This window comes from Oncorhynchus gorbuscha, linkage group LG11, assembly GCF_021184085.1.
Source record: "Oncorhynchus gorbuscha isolate QuinsamMale2020 ecotype Even-year linkage group LG11, OgorEven_v1.0, whole genome shotgun sequence".
In the NCBI taxonomy this organism is placed as follows: Eukaryota; Metazoa; Chordata; class Actinopteri; order Salmoniformes; family Salmonidae; genus Oncorhynchus; species Oncorhynchus gorbuscha.
The window spans coordinates 37908875-37924978 of NC_060183.1; the positions used below are offsets into that span (position 1 = coordinate 37908875).

General features: G+C 47.9%; 2 protein-coding genes across 3 annotated transcripts in view; both read right to left on the reverse strand.

Moving 5' to 3' along the window:
- The window catches only part of LOC124048586 (rab GTPase-activating protein 1), a 128841-nt gene that overhangs the window by 31978 nt on the left and 80759 nt on the right, over positions 1–16104 (reverse strand). The gene's annotated exons all lie outside the window — the stretch shown is intronic.
- On the reverse strand, positions 3528–8432 carry LOC124048588 (probable G-protein coupled receptor 21). The gene has a single exon (XM_046369526.1). It carries the CDS (start codon positions 7537–7539, stop codon positions 6448–6450), a length of 1092 nt encoding a protein of 363 aa, XP_046225482.1. The 5' UTR covers positions 7540–8432; the 3' UTR covers positions 3528–6447.

A 16104-nucleotide genomic window follows, 5' to 3' on the forward strand; every position in this document is an offset into this window, starting at 1 on the left:
TAAATAATGCACATATTCCACACACAGTCACTAGCATCCACACACAGCTACACAGTATCAGTCAGTCACTGAGCTGAGGCAGATTCAGCACCTAGATATTCTCGGACCATTATGGCGGACAGTATTTACAGAATAACGGTGAGAGTCACTGGCTCGCTGACTGGCCTCAGCACAGCACAGAGGAAATGATTCAGCATGAGCTACAGTACCAAGTAACAGTTACCAGCACCCTTATTACGGCTGGATGTCTGGTCACCAGCAGACTACTTTTAGTTATCGTCCGGAAGTGTGGCAGTGTGCGCCCTCGTTCACTCCTCTTCCAGGATTGAAAAGCTTCGGTATAAGAAATGTGGTATACTTTTCTAGCATGAGAGCTACTTCTAAATTATGAAAAATGTTGTGAGCTACTGTTTTTTTTTTTTTTACCTTTCAAATAAGACACTAATTTCCCAAATTCCGTTTTCTTGATCATTTTTCCCCCCGTTTTTATTTGTTTTCTATCGAATTAAATTCTTCATAGAGAAACAATGACATTTGATGTTCTGAGTCCATGTCAATGCTGAAATCACATCAGAAGACCTTTTGGTTCAGGGCATTTTGTTGTTGTTGGTCTAGCTAGTCAATACAGACATAAAGCCCTAGGAAGTAGGGCTGTTGTTAAATATCTCTATTTTTTATATATATACAATCCCCCCCCCATCATAAAATCAGCTAATTATGCCTTTATTACTCATGTACACCAACTTTGCAACAACTGGACCCAACTGACCAACTCCCTCTCTCGTTCCACCCTAATCTCCATCAAGCTTTCTGTTCCTACTTCCAAAGAGGAAGACTGAAACCAAAAGAAAGCAAGCAGGAGAAGAATGGACGGAAGAAAAGAAGAATAAACAAAGACCTAAGTGGTGGACGGACTTCTCCTCTCCTTCCAGCCATTGCGCCACACCCTAGAGGTAGTAGGGGGTGGCTAACATCAATGCCTGTGTCCCAAATGGCACCCTATTCCCTATATAGGGCGCTATTTTGACCAGAGCCCTAAGGGGTCAAAAGGAGTGCACTACATAAGGATATAGGGATGTTGCGCTGGACTGATGCCTGTGAGCCATTGGTCTCCATCACGGATAAGGATCCATGTTTATGTTCGGGAGGGTTATCTCGGGCTCTGAGACACTTTAACAAGCCCAGTCACATAACACCAATTAGCCTCTGTCCATCTAGAGCCTTTGCGTGAGTGGGGGGAGGAAAAAAACAGTGTTTGGTGATTCTCATTGTTAGTGATGGAGAGAGTGTGTGTGTGTGTGTGTGTGTGTGTGTGTGTGTGTGTGTGTGTGTGTGTGTGTGTGTGTGTGTGTGTGTGTGTGTGTGTGTGTGTGTGTGTGTGTGTGTGTGTGTGTGTGTGTGTGTGTGTGTGTGTGTGTGTGAAGCACTTTAACCTGTTCCTCCATTGTTTACAGCTCAGGTTTATTCTGACCCAACACAATGGCTGAAATGGCATGTTGTTTTTCTTACTTAGGACTGATTATGAGACCTGGAGTGGGGCGATGAAAGCCCTACTCCAGGAAGTATGGTGGGAGGGAGAGAAAGAGGAGGGGAGGAGGAAGGGTGGGAGAGAGGGCTCTCCTCCGTCTCCTACTCAGGCCCTGTGTGGGGGAGCAACCTGCCCTCCCTCAGACAGCCACCCTCTGCCCTGAATACAGAGCCAGGCTGGGCAGAGGTGTCTGTGTGTGTATACGGTGTGGTACTGTTCCTTTCCTCTGTACAGCCGGCTAGCTCCTCTGGCTCCAGCAAAAAGGCTAGCTACCAGGCTAGCTACCAGGCTAGCTACCAGGCTAGCTACCAGGCTAGCAGTCTATCGGCTCCAGGCAGGGAGCAAAGAATAACCCATATATGAAAGAAGTTCTTCTTCAGACAAACTTTGCCTGATTTCACACATAATATACAGGGACCTGAAAGACTGAAGATGTGGTGAATTGCTGATCCCTGGTATTATATTTGTGGTAACGATAAGTCGATAGCGTACACAAAAACGTGTCCATCATGTGCAGGTATGCATTTGTGGTAACACTGACACACACTCTCGCCCATATAGTGTACAAGCTCGGTGAGCCCACAAGCACGCACACGTTTTCATAAAGCACAAAGCAAGAATAACAAGCAGGAAGTGTGATTCCTTTAGATAAGATCACATTTATTTGCTCAGTGCAGCATAATATACCAGAATAGAAATATCTCAGGACAACTCTACAACATGACATCATTACAAGGGCTCGTGGTACAGAGTTAGTTAACTAGCCTTAAATAACACGGAGAACATGATTATGTTTAAGCTCCCGCAACTATCAGTTTACCCAGCATTTGCGACAAATAATCTAAACATTGAAGAGAGTTCAACCTATGTTAAACATTAAATACATTTTTTTTTTAAAGTCACATTTTCAACCATGTTTTGGGACATTTCCAGCCAAACGGCCTTCTTGTTAATGCGTCCATTCTCCTCTTAATCTGATAAAGAGCTGAGCCACTTAATACAGTCGGGTCATGAGCTAACCATTAAGAGAGCCTGGCCTGACAATTTAGAGCATTAAGAAAATACATATGAGAAAATTCAATAAGGACATGCTGGATAACAGAAGGGAAAACAGTGTGTGTGTGTGTGTGTGTGTGTGTGTGTGTGTGTGTGTGTGTGTGTGTGTGTGTGTGTGTGTGTGTGTGTGTGTGTGTGTGTGTGTGTGTGTGTGTGTGTGTGTGTGTGTGTGTGTGTGTGTGTGTGTGTGTGTGTGTGTGTGTGTGCACCCTGTGTGCACCCTGTGTGCACCCTGTGTGCACCCTGTGTGCACCCTGTGTGCACCCTGTGTGCATGGGTGTGTAGTCCTCTAGTAAAGCTTGGGCCACAAAACTGTCCCAGATTTGGCATGGACGTTTCCAGCATCATATCAGGTCTCACAACGTCCTAATATGGCACTGTCGAGAGCAGGTCATCGTGGGAGTTTTGGAGTCCCCCCGGGATCACTAGCCCTTTGATGTTTTCATACAGAAAAAAGAAAAGGACTTGCCGTGGTTCTTTGGCATTGAAATGTCCCAAAAACGTACATCAGCAAACAAGCAAAGCAAGAAACATTTCCCCCAGTTTTGCCCCCTTTCTAAAGAACTGTCAACTGACTGCTGGATTGAATAGAGTTCAACTAAACCGACACCTAGATGGGGATACTGTCGAATGTTGAACTCCTATCTTCCTCAAAAGAAGAACGCCTGAATTCTCCACCTCATCGGAATACTAAGTGGTCAGTATCTGAACAAAATAAGAGCCTGTTTGAAAGTACAATAGTAGGAAACCCAATCGATATTTGGCATACGTCCGTGAGCAAATATTTGTTTTGAGAGAACTGAGCTGCCTGTCAGTATCCAACACACTAAAAAAGACCCAAAAATGTATTTAAAAAATAAAAATAAAAACTATGCATTCGCACAAACATAGTAGCATACAAAGCACCCACACACCCACCCACACCCCCCCCCCCCACACACACACACACACACCCATCCCCAAAGGGCAGAAGTCACGGAGAAAGTCATGTGAAAGTAATAAAGTGGTGATGACTCTGAATATCACCAACAGTTCAGGAACATCACATGGTCAATAGAGAGAAACAGCTCTATTGTTTCAATAACCGGTGGTAAAATGTAGAGGAGGAAAAAAGATATATATAAAAAAATGGTGTCTGTGTTGACATTCTTCAATAAAGCGGACGAAATGGAGGAAGGATGAACGTATTGCACTTTGCCCTTTGGCTGCGCAAAGACAGTCTCCAAAAGTGTTTGTAGTTTGACAATATTTGAATTGTGAGCTTTCTTATTCAAATCACCTAATCAAATATATACAGTAGGCAAAACATGCATAAGACTATGTACAAATTTGAAATGTAACATGGAACTTTAGCCTACATAAAGATGAACAGCACTGTATTCATTGCAGAGGCAGCCTAACAATACAGTAGTCCAACTCAATGTCTGTCCATACCGTCATCACTGCAAAATTCCTAACATGAAAAATTCCATTTAAAAAAAATAGCCCTAAATTGCACGTTATCTCTCTCTACATCTCTCATTCCGTCTCGTTCTTTTTGAAATATATAACATCTAACACACATTCAACTTTGGTCAACTAAGAAAGTAAAGCCACTAAGTATATTGTATATTTGCTCCCAAATGGAGGAGTAGGCTACCATAAAAAGAGAGAGAAAAGATTCAAGAGGCCAAAGCCTGTGAAAGGTCTAATAAATAACTAGTAACATTGGACCGGAAACAGTTGAACATTGAGAACTTAATTTCTATCTGTTTCATTATACTGTAAAGTAATGCAGCCCTACAGGTTATTGTGTTACCGCATACATCCCAAATGGCACCCTATTCCCTATCTAGTACACTACTTTTGACCAGAGCCCTATTGGTCCTGGTCAAAAGTAGTGCACTATTTAGAGAATAGGGTGCCAATTGGAATGTATGCAGTAACACAACAACCTGTGGGGCTGCATTACTATGCAGACAATACTTTACGACACTTGGCCAGGGGCCGATGTTCCTCAGCTGACAGCAGCTCACAGCTTTCTCAACATTCACGGTCATTAACCCATGCCCAGACTATAATGCCGTCACGTCACCGTTAACGCGAGCCGCAGTTTAACAACTCACGATGACCTATGAGACATGCTATGCAACCTGAAAAAGCAGCACGTCCGCGAAAGCGGGGATCGCTTGAGTCTATTTTGCACGGCAGGGAAGAGCATTGCAGAGACGTCGACGCACAGAAACAAGCATATACTATCAAAGATGAATTCACAAATAATAACAAAAAAATAATTGTGCACACATTAAAAGGTTTGCTATCGTATTTTAGGCTGCTATTAACTTTTTTTTTTAACTTCCAACTTGACACAATTGTTGTCGCCTAACCACCAAAGGAAATTATTCTCATCATTTTCCTTTGTTGTTATGGCGCAACAAGCAACCTGGCCTCAGAGAAAGACGTATAATACTATACATCCCCCCCAAGACATATGATAAGTTAATTAATCCAATTCGTATGCTATTGTACGGCCGGGTAAGACGAATGATACTTTTAACCATATGATACTGTACAACCGCAATTGCATTCATAATGTAAAGTAATATAGCATACTAAAAGAAATGTCTCAGATTTATGTACAGAATAATACGAATTGCCCTGAGACCACGTTGAGTAACCAGATAATTGGAAGAGAAAATTTGACATCGAAAAAAAAATCAGATGTGGATGTTTGCTCACTCTTTCTTTTAGAAAGTCTCATCAGAAAAATCTTAGATAATGAAGACAGTAAAGGTCACTAATCAGGCCCACTGGTATTGGCTTGTTAATACCGGATGCAACAGACAACGCTTTGGAGATGAAAAACTACTCTGAAAATCAAACAATCAATTTTCAATCAATCTTCTGCTTTGACACAACGACCACATTCTCCTCATAAGTGAACTGGAACGTACTGTCTGTCTGCAATGTACTTTGGTTACAGAGTCAGACAGGCGCTGACGATAAGGAAGCTTGTTGAAACAAAAGTCATCCAGTCAATGATTACTCTGATCCCTCGGGAGTAAACTAGTCCTGGTGTTTAAACCTCTAAACAAAGTGGTCCTCCCTTTCTCTGCCCGTACCTCTGCCTCAGAACAGCCCAGATATAAATGAATTATGAAGTACTTGCTTCTCTTCAGAGTCTGAGCTTGCTGCACCCTTCAGAGCACAATATTGTAAATATTCTGTTTCCGTGTTTAAATAAAATCACATCAGAGGGAAAAAATGTAAATAAGTTATTGACAGCTCCCCTTAGCTCAGTATTAAAGTGTTTTTCAGTTTTTTTTCAAATTATGTGAGTACTTTGTTGCATTTAATACACTGTAGTCATGGCACAAATACACATTGTTCCACAAACTGCTAGGAAGATACACAGTCTCAAACATATTTTCCCCACAAGAACATGTGTTCTTGTGTTCTTACAGTTTGTGTTTTTGGCAAGTACTGTCAGAAGGGAGGTGTTCAATCAACTACCACTCCATCCACGGCAAACCGCTGACACAACGTAGCCATAGCTCTGTCATCCGTAACTGGAGTCAAAGGTTAGGGTACTGTAATTCCACATCCTTATTCTGACTCTCACGACCCCTCCATGTTCTACCTCTCTCATGGCAGAGGCTGGGCTGTACTTCCCACGCGGGGCTCAAAACGCTCGGGTCCTGGAGCCGATCCTGTCAGAGCCAGCTGTGACCAGGAACGCAACCATCCAACTGTCTGGAAACAACCGTAGCAACACAAAATCCTGTGAAGCCTGTTCCCCGTAGCTCAGCATCAACATGGGACACACTTAGTGCTTTAGCAACACGACACACTGACTCGACCGTCACACGAGTCTCTGGGAGGTCCTACACATGGCATGTGGAGCGTGTGCAGACTGGCCCCTGTCCGTGCCCCGGCCCAGGGCCAAAAGGATTCTTACTGTCCACACGCTGCACGCAGAATGAACATAGACGCTTTAAACCCTTCCGGAAGGCACTGTTGGTTAGACTATAGATCAGACAGTTACAGAAGCTGTTGCTGATAGCCAGCCAGGTGGTAAGGAACGAGGCGACGGGGTGACGGTAGATTCCAGAGCTCTCCAACAGGAAGTACAGGATGTAGGGAAGCCAGAGGAGATAGAAAACGCTGGTGATGCGAAACAGCACCATGGCGTAGCGTTTGTCCGTGCACGCCGGCGCGTGCTGCGGCTGGCCATCCTGTCCCAGAGAGCTCTCCTGTGGGCTGAAGCGGGCGCGGCGCTCGCTGATCTCCTTTGTGTGTTGCCGGCAGATACGGAAGATGTTGGCGTAGGTGAAGCAGACCGTCATGGCTGCCGGCACGTAGAGCAGCGCCACGATGAATGACGTGAAGAGCGGCTTTGTCCCCCACTCCATGGCACACCACTCAACCACATCGCCGTGGTAGCCAGGCTTCCCCCAGCCGAAGAAGGAGGGCAGGAAGATGAGGGCGGAGTAGATCCAGATGAGGAGGATGCACACGCGGATCCGGCACGGTGTCACCAGTGTAGCATACGACAGCGGCCGCGTTATCGCCATGTAGCGGTCCACGCTAACGCACGCCAGTGACGCCATGGAAACGCTCTTCAACACGGAAACCATGTAACCAAACACCTTACAGGTGAGCTCTTCATCCAGGCCTTTCAGGTGGTGGAGGAGGGAGAGGGAAGGGATGAGGCAGCTGACCCCAACTAACAAGTCTGCGTAGGCCATGGTCTGGATGAAGGCACTGGTGGTGTGGTGGTGGAGCAGTGGAGCACAGTGGAAGACAAAGATCACCACCAGGTTGCCAGAGATGATGAGAACTGTAAGGAGCAAGATGATGGCCACCTCTAAAAGACAGGTGTTGAAGATCTGGGAGTAGCCCATGTCTAGGAGGCAGAAAGGAGAGCCGCTCTGGTTCAGGAGCTCAAGGTCCAGCAGGTCCAAGGAAGAGTTCATCCTGCAGCCAGGGAGCCTTCTGAAAGCCCCTGGTCTGAAACAAGATCCAGAGACAGAGGACTGGAACTTGGCCGGGGATGGTCAATGGCTGGTCCAAGTCCTAGCTCAGCAGCAGACCAGGCCGGTGCCCCAAAGAGAGGAGCTGTGTTCCCTCTGCCATGTCAGCAGCAATGTTGAAGACTCGCCCACGATCAGCGACTAGGGAGTCTCCCAGGGCACCCCTCACTGCACAGACGAGTCACACAGAGAAGGACACAGATAGCAGAGGACAAATATTCTGGCAGGCTCTCATCCTACTTCTCGTTCTCTCCTCAGAAAAGACACAGCCAACATGTGCAGCGCTGTGTGCCTGCTGCATGAAGAGCAGGGGGGAAATATATCATCAAAAAGGTCAAACAACTTTTATAATCTTCGCTTACTATAATACCGGTTTGTCGCATAAAAATGCAGTCACACGTTCCCCAATATCTCAGGTGATATGGAGTGCGATGTTTCCCAGAGAATGTTGTGTCCTCTCCTTTCAGTCTTTTTCTCCAAACACGAACAGCTCAGACGGATAGTGTCCAAAGAGTCGAAACCACCCGTTCTGCTAATCGCCACAGGAACTTCAGCAGAAAGGAGAAAAGCAAGGATATTGTCATCCACTCTTCTCACTCAGGCTCTCCCGGTCTCTCTCACGCCGGGAACAGAGAGTATAAATGTTACATGTAAATGATTGAGGATGAAGGAGTAGCCTCAAGCAGGCGATTGGCATTTTAAACAGAGTCCAGGTCTCCTCAGAGAGGCAGCAGCGGCATATGGTGGAAATGAGAGAGCAGGAGCAGGCATACCGATGCAGAAACCCAGTCTCTCTCTCTTCTGTGGAGTTGATTCAGCCTCGTTTCTCTCGCTCTGTCTCTCTCTCCTTTGGGCTCTGTCTGTCTCTCTCTCTTTGGGCTCTGTCTGTCTCTCTCTCTCTCTCTCTTTCGCTCTCAGTCTCTGTCTCCGTAAGTGAGTGAGAGACCGTCTCCGTCTCTCTGACTCAGTCTCACGCCGCCCGTCCCCGTCTCACTCACTCACTGTGTCCGTCCCCGTCTCGCTCGCTGCGTCCGTCCCCGTCTCGCTCGCTCGCTCATCTCCGCTCATCTCCGCTCGCTCATCTCCGTCTCACTCGCTCGCTCGTCTCGCTCGCTCATCTCACTCGCTCGCTCGCTCCGTGTCAGTCTCGCTCGCTCCGTCTCACTCTCTCGCTCGCTCCGTGTCAGTCTCGCTCGCTCCGTGTCAGTCTCGCTCGCTCCGTCTCACTCTCTCGCTCGCTCCGTGTCAGTCTCGCTCGCTCCGTGTCAGTCTCGCTCGCTCCGTGTCTCTCTCTCGCTCCGTGTCTCTCTCGCTCGCTCCGTCCCTCTCGCTCGCTCCGTCCCTCTCGCTCGCTCCGTCCCTCTCGCTCGCTCCGTCCCTCTCGCTCGCTCCGTCCCTCTCGCTCGCTCCGTCCGCCTCGCTCCGTCCGCCTCGCTCCGTCCGCCTCGCTCGCTCCGTCCGCCTCGCTCCGTCCGCCTCGCTCGCGCTCCGTCCGCCTCGCTCGCTCGCTCCGTCCGCCTCGCTCGCTCCGTCCGCCTCGCTCGCTCGCTCCGTCCGCCTCGCTCGCTCGCTCCGTCCGCCTCGCTCGCTCGCTCCGTCCGCCTCGCTCGCTCGCTCCGTCCGCCTCGCTCGCTCCGTCCGCCTCGCTCGCTCCGTCCGCCTCGCTCGCTCCGTCCGTCCGCCTCCTCGCTCCGTCCGCCTCTCGCTCCTCCGCTCGCCTCGCTCCGCTCCGTCCGCCTCGCTCGCTCCGTCCGCCTCGCTCCGTCCGCCTCGCTCCGCCTCGCTCGCTCCGTCCGCCTCGCTCGCTCCGTCCGCCTCGCTCCTCCGCCTCGCTCCGTCGCGCCTCCGCGCCTCGCTCCGTCCGTCCTCCGCCTCGCTCCGTCCGCCTCGCTCCGTCCGCCTCGCTCCGTCCGCCTCGCTCCGTCCGCCTCGCTCCGTCCGCCTCGCTCCGTCCGCCTCGCTCCGTCCGCCTCGCTCGCTCGCTCCGTCCGCCGCCTCGCTCGCTCGCTCCGTCCGCCTCGCGCCGCGCTCGCTCCGTCCGTCTCGCCTCGCTCGCTCCGTCCGCCTCGCTCGCTCCGTCCGCTCCGTCCGCATCCGCCGCCCGTGTCTCGCTCCGTCCGCCTCCCTCGCTCGCTCCGTCCGCGTCGCGCCGTGTCTCGCTCCGTCCGCCTCGCTCGCTCCGTCGCGCCGTGTCTCTCTCACTCGCGCCGTGTCTCTCTCACTCGTCGCCTGTCTGTCTGTCTGTCTGTCTGTCTGTCTGTCTGTCTCTCTCACTCGCGCCGTGTCTCTCTCACTCGCGCCGTGTCTCTCTCACTCGCGCCGTGTCTGTCTGTCTCTCTCACTCGCTGTCTGTCTGTCTGTCGTGTCTCTGTCTGTCTGTCTGTCTGTCTGTCTGTCTGTCTGTCTGTCTGTCTGTCTGTCTGTCTGTCTGTCTGTCTGTCTGTCTGTCTGTCTGTCTGTCTGTCTGTCTGTCTGTCTGTCTGTCTGTCTCAGTCTCTCTCTCTCGGTCACTCGGATTCTCTCTCTTTGTCTCTCTGCAGCAGGCAGGGCAGAGCCAGTCCACCCCCTGTTCCAACGCCAGCCAGTAAGCAGCTGCAGGAGCGCAAGTCTCCCTTGTCCCTCCCATGACAGACTGGCTGGCTGCACAGAGCATACCCCGACCGCCACTCCACTATCTCACTCCCACACACACTCTCGCTCTCTCTCCTTGAACTCACACACACCACCTCTCTCATATACACACACACACATCATTATTTAAAACTCACTTATCCATACACACCTAGTAAGTGCATTTTGCTCATACCAGTCCGTGTTAAAAATGCAGAAAACGCCAATTTCTCTCTCTATATATTTTTTCCAGACACACATTCAGGATGTATACCAAAAGTATGTGGACACCTGCTCGTGAAACTTCTCATTACAAAATCATGGGCAGTAATATGGAGTTAAGACTTGCTTCCATTCAGCCACAAGAGCATTAGTGAAGTTGGGCACTGATGTTGGGAGATTAGGCCTGGCTTGCAGTCGGCATTCCAATTCATCCCAAAGGTGTTCAATGGGGTGTGAGGTCAGGGCTGTGTGCAGGCCAGTCAAGTTCTTCCACACCAATCTAGACAAACCATTTCTGTATGGACCTCACTTTTTGCACGGCGGCAATGTCATGATGAAACAGAAATAGGCTTTCCCCAAACTCTTGCCACAAACTTGGAAGCACAAAATTGTCTACAACACCATTGTATGCTGCAGCGTTAAGATCTACCTTCAATGGAACTAAGTGGACTAGCCCGACAAATTAAAAACAGCCCCAAACCATTATTCCTCCTTCACTCCCTCCTCTCTACATTTTCCTCCACTGTCTCTGCTGCTAAAGCCACTTTCTATCACTCTAAATTCCAAGCATCTGCCTCTAACCCTAGGAAGCTCTTTGCCACATTCTCCTCCCTCCTGAATCCTCCTCCCCCTCCCCCCCTCCTCCCTCTCTGCAGATGACTTCGTCAACCATTTTGAAAAGAAGATCGACGACATCCGATCCTCGTTTGCTAAGTCAAACAACACCGCTGGTTCTGCTCACACTGCCCTACCCTGTGCTCTGACCTCTTTCTCCCCTCTCTCTCCAGATGAAATCTCGCGTCTTGTGACGGCCGGCCGCCCAACAACCTGCCCGCTCGACCCTATCCCCTCCTCTCTTCTCCAGACCATTTCCGGAGACCTTCTCCCTTACCTCACCTCGCTCATCAACTTATCCCTGACCGCTGGCTACGTCCCTTCCGTCTTCAAGAGAGCGAGAGTTGCACCCCTTCTGAAAAAACCTACACTCGATCCCTCCGATGTCAACAACTACAGACCAGTATCCCTTCTTTCTTTTCTCTCCAAAACTCTTGAACGTGCCGTCCTTGGTCAGCTCTCCCGCTATCTCTCTCAGAATGACCTTCTTGTTCCAAATCAGTCAGGTTTCAAGACTAGTCATTCAACTGAGACTGCTCTTCTCTGTATCACGGAGGCGCTCCGCACCGCTAAAGCTAACGCTCTCTCCTCTGCTCTCATCCTTCTAGACCTATCGGCTGCCTTCGATACTGTGAACCATCAGATCCTCCTCTCCACCCTCTCCGAGTTGGGCATCTCCGGCGCGGCCCACGCTTGGATTGCGTCCTACCTGACAGGTCGCTCCTACCAGGTGGCGTGGCGAGAATCTGTCTCCTCACCACGCGCTCTCACCACTGGTGTCCCCCAGGGCTCTGTTCTAGGCCCTCTCCTATTCTCGCTATACACCAAGTCACTTGGCTCTGTCATAACCTCACATGGTCTCTCCTATCATTGCTATGCAGACGACACACAATTAATCTTCTCCTTTCCCCCTTCTGATGACCAGGTGGCGAATCGCATCTCTGCATGTCTGGCAGACATATCAGTGTGGATGACGGATCACCACCTCAAGCTGAACTTCGGCAAGACGGAGCTGCTCTTCCTCCCGGGGAAGGACTGCCCGTTCCATGATCTCGCCATCACGGTTGACAACTCCATTGTGTCCTCCTCCCAGAGCGCTAAGAACCTTGGCGTGATCCTGGACAACAAACTGTCGTTCTCAACTAACATCAAGGCGGTGGCCCGTTCCTGTAGGTTCATGCTCTACAACATCCGGAGAGTACGACCCTGCCTCACACAGGAAGCGGCGCAGGTCCTAATCCAGGCACTTGTCATCTCCCGTCTGGATTACTGCAACTCGCTGTTGGCTGGGCTCCCTGCCTGTGCCATTAAACCCCTACAACTCATCCAGAACGCCGCAGCCCGTCTAGTGTTCAACCTTCCCAAGTTCTCTCACGTCACCCCGCTCCTCCGCTCTCTCCACTGGCTTCCAGTTGAAGCTCGCATCCGCTACAAGACCATGGTGCTTGCCTACGGAGCTGTGAGGGGAACGGCACCTCAGTACCTCCAGGCTCTGATCAGGCCCTACACCCAAATAAGGGCACTGCGTTCATCCACCTCTGGCCTGCTCGCCTCCCTACCACTGAGGAAGTACAGTTCCCGCTCAGCTCAGTCAAAACTGTTCGCTGCTCTGGCTCCCCAATGGTGGAACAAACTCCCTCACGACGCCAGGACAGCGGAGTCAATCACCACCTTCCGGAGACACCTGAAACCCCACCTCTTTAAGGAATACCTAGGATAGGATAAAGTAATCCTTCTCACCCCCCCTTAAAATATTTAGATGCACTATTGTAAAGTGGTTGTTCCACTGGATGTCATAAGGTGAATGCACCAATTTGTAAGTCGCTCTGGATAAGAGCGTCTGCTAAATGACTTAAATGTAAATGTAAATGCAAACTTAACAGTTGGCACTATGCATTGGGGCAGGTAGCGTTCTCCTGGCATCCGCAAACCCAGATTTGTCCGTTGGACTGCCAGATGGTGAAGCATGATTTATCACTCCAGAGAACACGTTTCCACTGTTCCAGAGTCCATTGGTGGCAAGCTTTACACCACTAGGCTTGAGTACGGCTGCTCGGGCATGGAAACCCATTTCATGAAGCTCCCGACAAACAGTTATTGTGCTGACATTGCTTCCAGAGGCAGTTTGGCAGCTCTGGCAGGGCTGAAACTTGATATACTACTCTGTTGGAAAGGTGGCATCCTATGATGGTGCCATGTGGAAAGTCACTGAATTTGTTCTTAACCGACTTGCCTAGTTAAATAAAGGTCAAATAAAACTGAGCTCTTCAGTAAGGCCATTCTACTGCCAATGTTTGTCATATGGCTGTGTGCTCGATTTTATACACCTGTCAACAACGGGTGTGGCTGGAATAGCCAAATTCACTCATTAGAAGTGTCCATATATATTTTTTACATATAATGTACAGTTGAAGTCGGAAGTTTACATACACTAATTTTTCAACCACTCCACAAATTTCTTGTTAACAAACTATAGTTTTGGCAAGTCGGTTAGGACATCTACTTTTTGCATGACACAAGTCATTTTTCCAGCAATTGTTTACAGACAGATTATTTCACTTATAATTCACTGTATCACAATTCCAGTGGGTCAAAAGTTTACATACACTAAGTTGACTGTGCCTTTAAACACCTTGGAAAAGTCCAGAAAACAATGTCATGGCTTTAAAAGCTTATGATAGGCTAATTGACATCATTTGAGTCAATCGGAGGTGTACCTGTGGATGTATTTCAAGGCCTACCTTCAAACTCGGTGCCTCTTTGCTTGATAATATGAAAATTCTAAAGAAATCAGCCAAGACCTCAGAAAGAAAATTGGAGACCGCCACATGTCTGGTTCATCCTTGGGAGACATTTCCAAATGCCTGAAGGTACCACGTTCATCTGCACAAACAATAGTACGCAAGTATAAACACCATGGGACCACGCAGCAGTCATACCGTTCAGGAAGGAGACGCATTCTGTCTCCTAGAGATGAACGTACTTTGGTGCGAAAAGTGAAATTCAATCCCAGAACAGCTAAGGACATTGTGAAGATGCTGGAGGAAACAGGTAGAAAAGTATCTATATCCACAGTAAAACGAGTCCTATATCAACATAACATGAAAGGCCACTCATTAAGGAAGAAGCCACTGCTCCAAAACCGCCATAAAAAAGCCAGCCTATGGTTTGAAACTACACATGGGGACAAAGATCGTACTTTTTGGAGAAATGTCCTCTGGTCTGATGAAACCAAAATAGAACTGTTTGGCCATAATGACCATCGTTATGTTTGGAGGAAAAAGGGGGAGGCTTGCAAGCCGAAGAACACCATCCCAACTGTGAAGCACAGGGGTGGCAGCATCATGTTGTGGAGGTGCTTTGCTGCAAGAGGGACTGGTGCACTGCACAAAATAGATGGCATCATGAGGCAGGAAATATTGAAGCAACATCAAGACAGGAAGTTAAAGCTTGGTCGCAAATGGGTTTTCCAAATGGATAATGACCCCCAAGCATACTTCCAAAGTTGTGGCAAAATGGCTTAAGGACAACAAAGTCAAGGTATTGGAGTAGAGGTCGACCGATTAATCAGAATGGCCGATTAATTAGGGCCGATTTCAAGTTATCATAACAATCGGAAATCGGTATTTTTGTCAGCTCAGGGGTTTCAATCTTGCAACCGCACAGTTAACTTAGTCCAACGCTCTAACCATTGCACTCCACGAGTAGCCTGCCTGTTACGTGAATGCAGCAGAAGCCAATGTAAAGTGCTAGCTAGCATTAAACTTATCTTATAAAAAACAATCAATCATAAATCACTAGTTATAACTACTGATCCAGTTTAGCAGGCAATATTAACCAGGTGAAATTGTGTCATTTCTCTTGCGTTCATTGCACGCAGAGTCAGGGAAAATGCAACAGTTTGGGTAGCCTGGCTCATAGCGAACTAATTTGCCAGAATTTTACGTAATTATGACATACATTGAAGGTTGTGCAAATGTAACAATAATATTTAGACTTAGGGATGCCACCCGTTAGGAAAAAAATACCGAACAGTTCCGTATTTCACTGAAATAATAAACGTTTTGTTTTCGAAATTATAGTTTCTGGATTCGACCATATTAATGACCAAAGGCTCGTATTTCTGTGTGTTATTATGTTATAATTAAGTCTGATTTGATAGTGCAGTCTGACTGAGCAGCAGCAGGCCCATAATCATTCATTCAAACAGAGCTTTAGTGCGTTTTGCCAGCAGCTCTTCGCAAGCACAGCGCTGTTTATAATTTCAAGCCTATCAGCCTAATGGCTGGTGTAACCAATGTGAAATGGCTAGCTAGTTAGCTGGGTGTGCGCTAATACTGTTTCAAACGTCACTCGCTTTTAGATTTGGAGTAGTTATTCCCCTTGCGCTGCAAGGACCGCGGCTTTTGTGGAGCGATGGGTAACGATGCTTCGAGTGTGGCTGTTGTCGATGTGTTCCTGGTTCGAGCCCAGGTAGGGGCGAGGAGGGGGACGGAAGCTATACTGTTACACTGGCAATACTGAAGTGCCTATAAGAACATCCAATAGTCAAAGGTATATGAAATACAAATGGTATAGAGAGAAATAGTCCTATAAATACTATATTAACAACAACCTTAAATCTCATACATTCGAATATTGAAGTATCATGTTAAAAGGAACTACCAACTTTCATATGTTCTCATGTTCTGAGCAAGGAACTTAAATGTTTTACATGGCACATATTTTACATGGCACATATTACTTCTCCAACACTTTGTTTTTGCATTATTTAAACCAAATTATTATTTATTTGAGGCTAAATTGATTTTATTGATGTTTTATATTAAGTTAAAATAAGAGTTAATTCAGTATTGTTGTAATTGTCATTATTACAAATAAATAAATTCAATTTAAATATATATATAAAAAAATATTATAATAATAAAATTGTAAAAAATAGGCCGATTAATCGGTATGGGGTTATTTTGGGCCTCCAATAATCGGCATCGGCGTTGAAAAATCCTAATCGGTCGACCTCTATATTGGAGTGGCCATCACAAAGCCCTGACCTCAATCCTA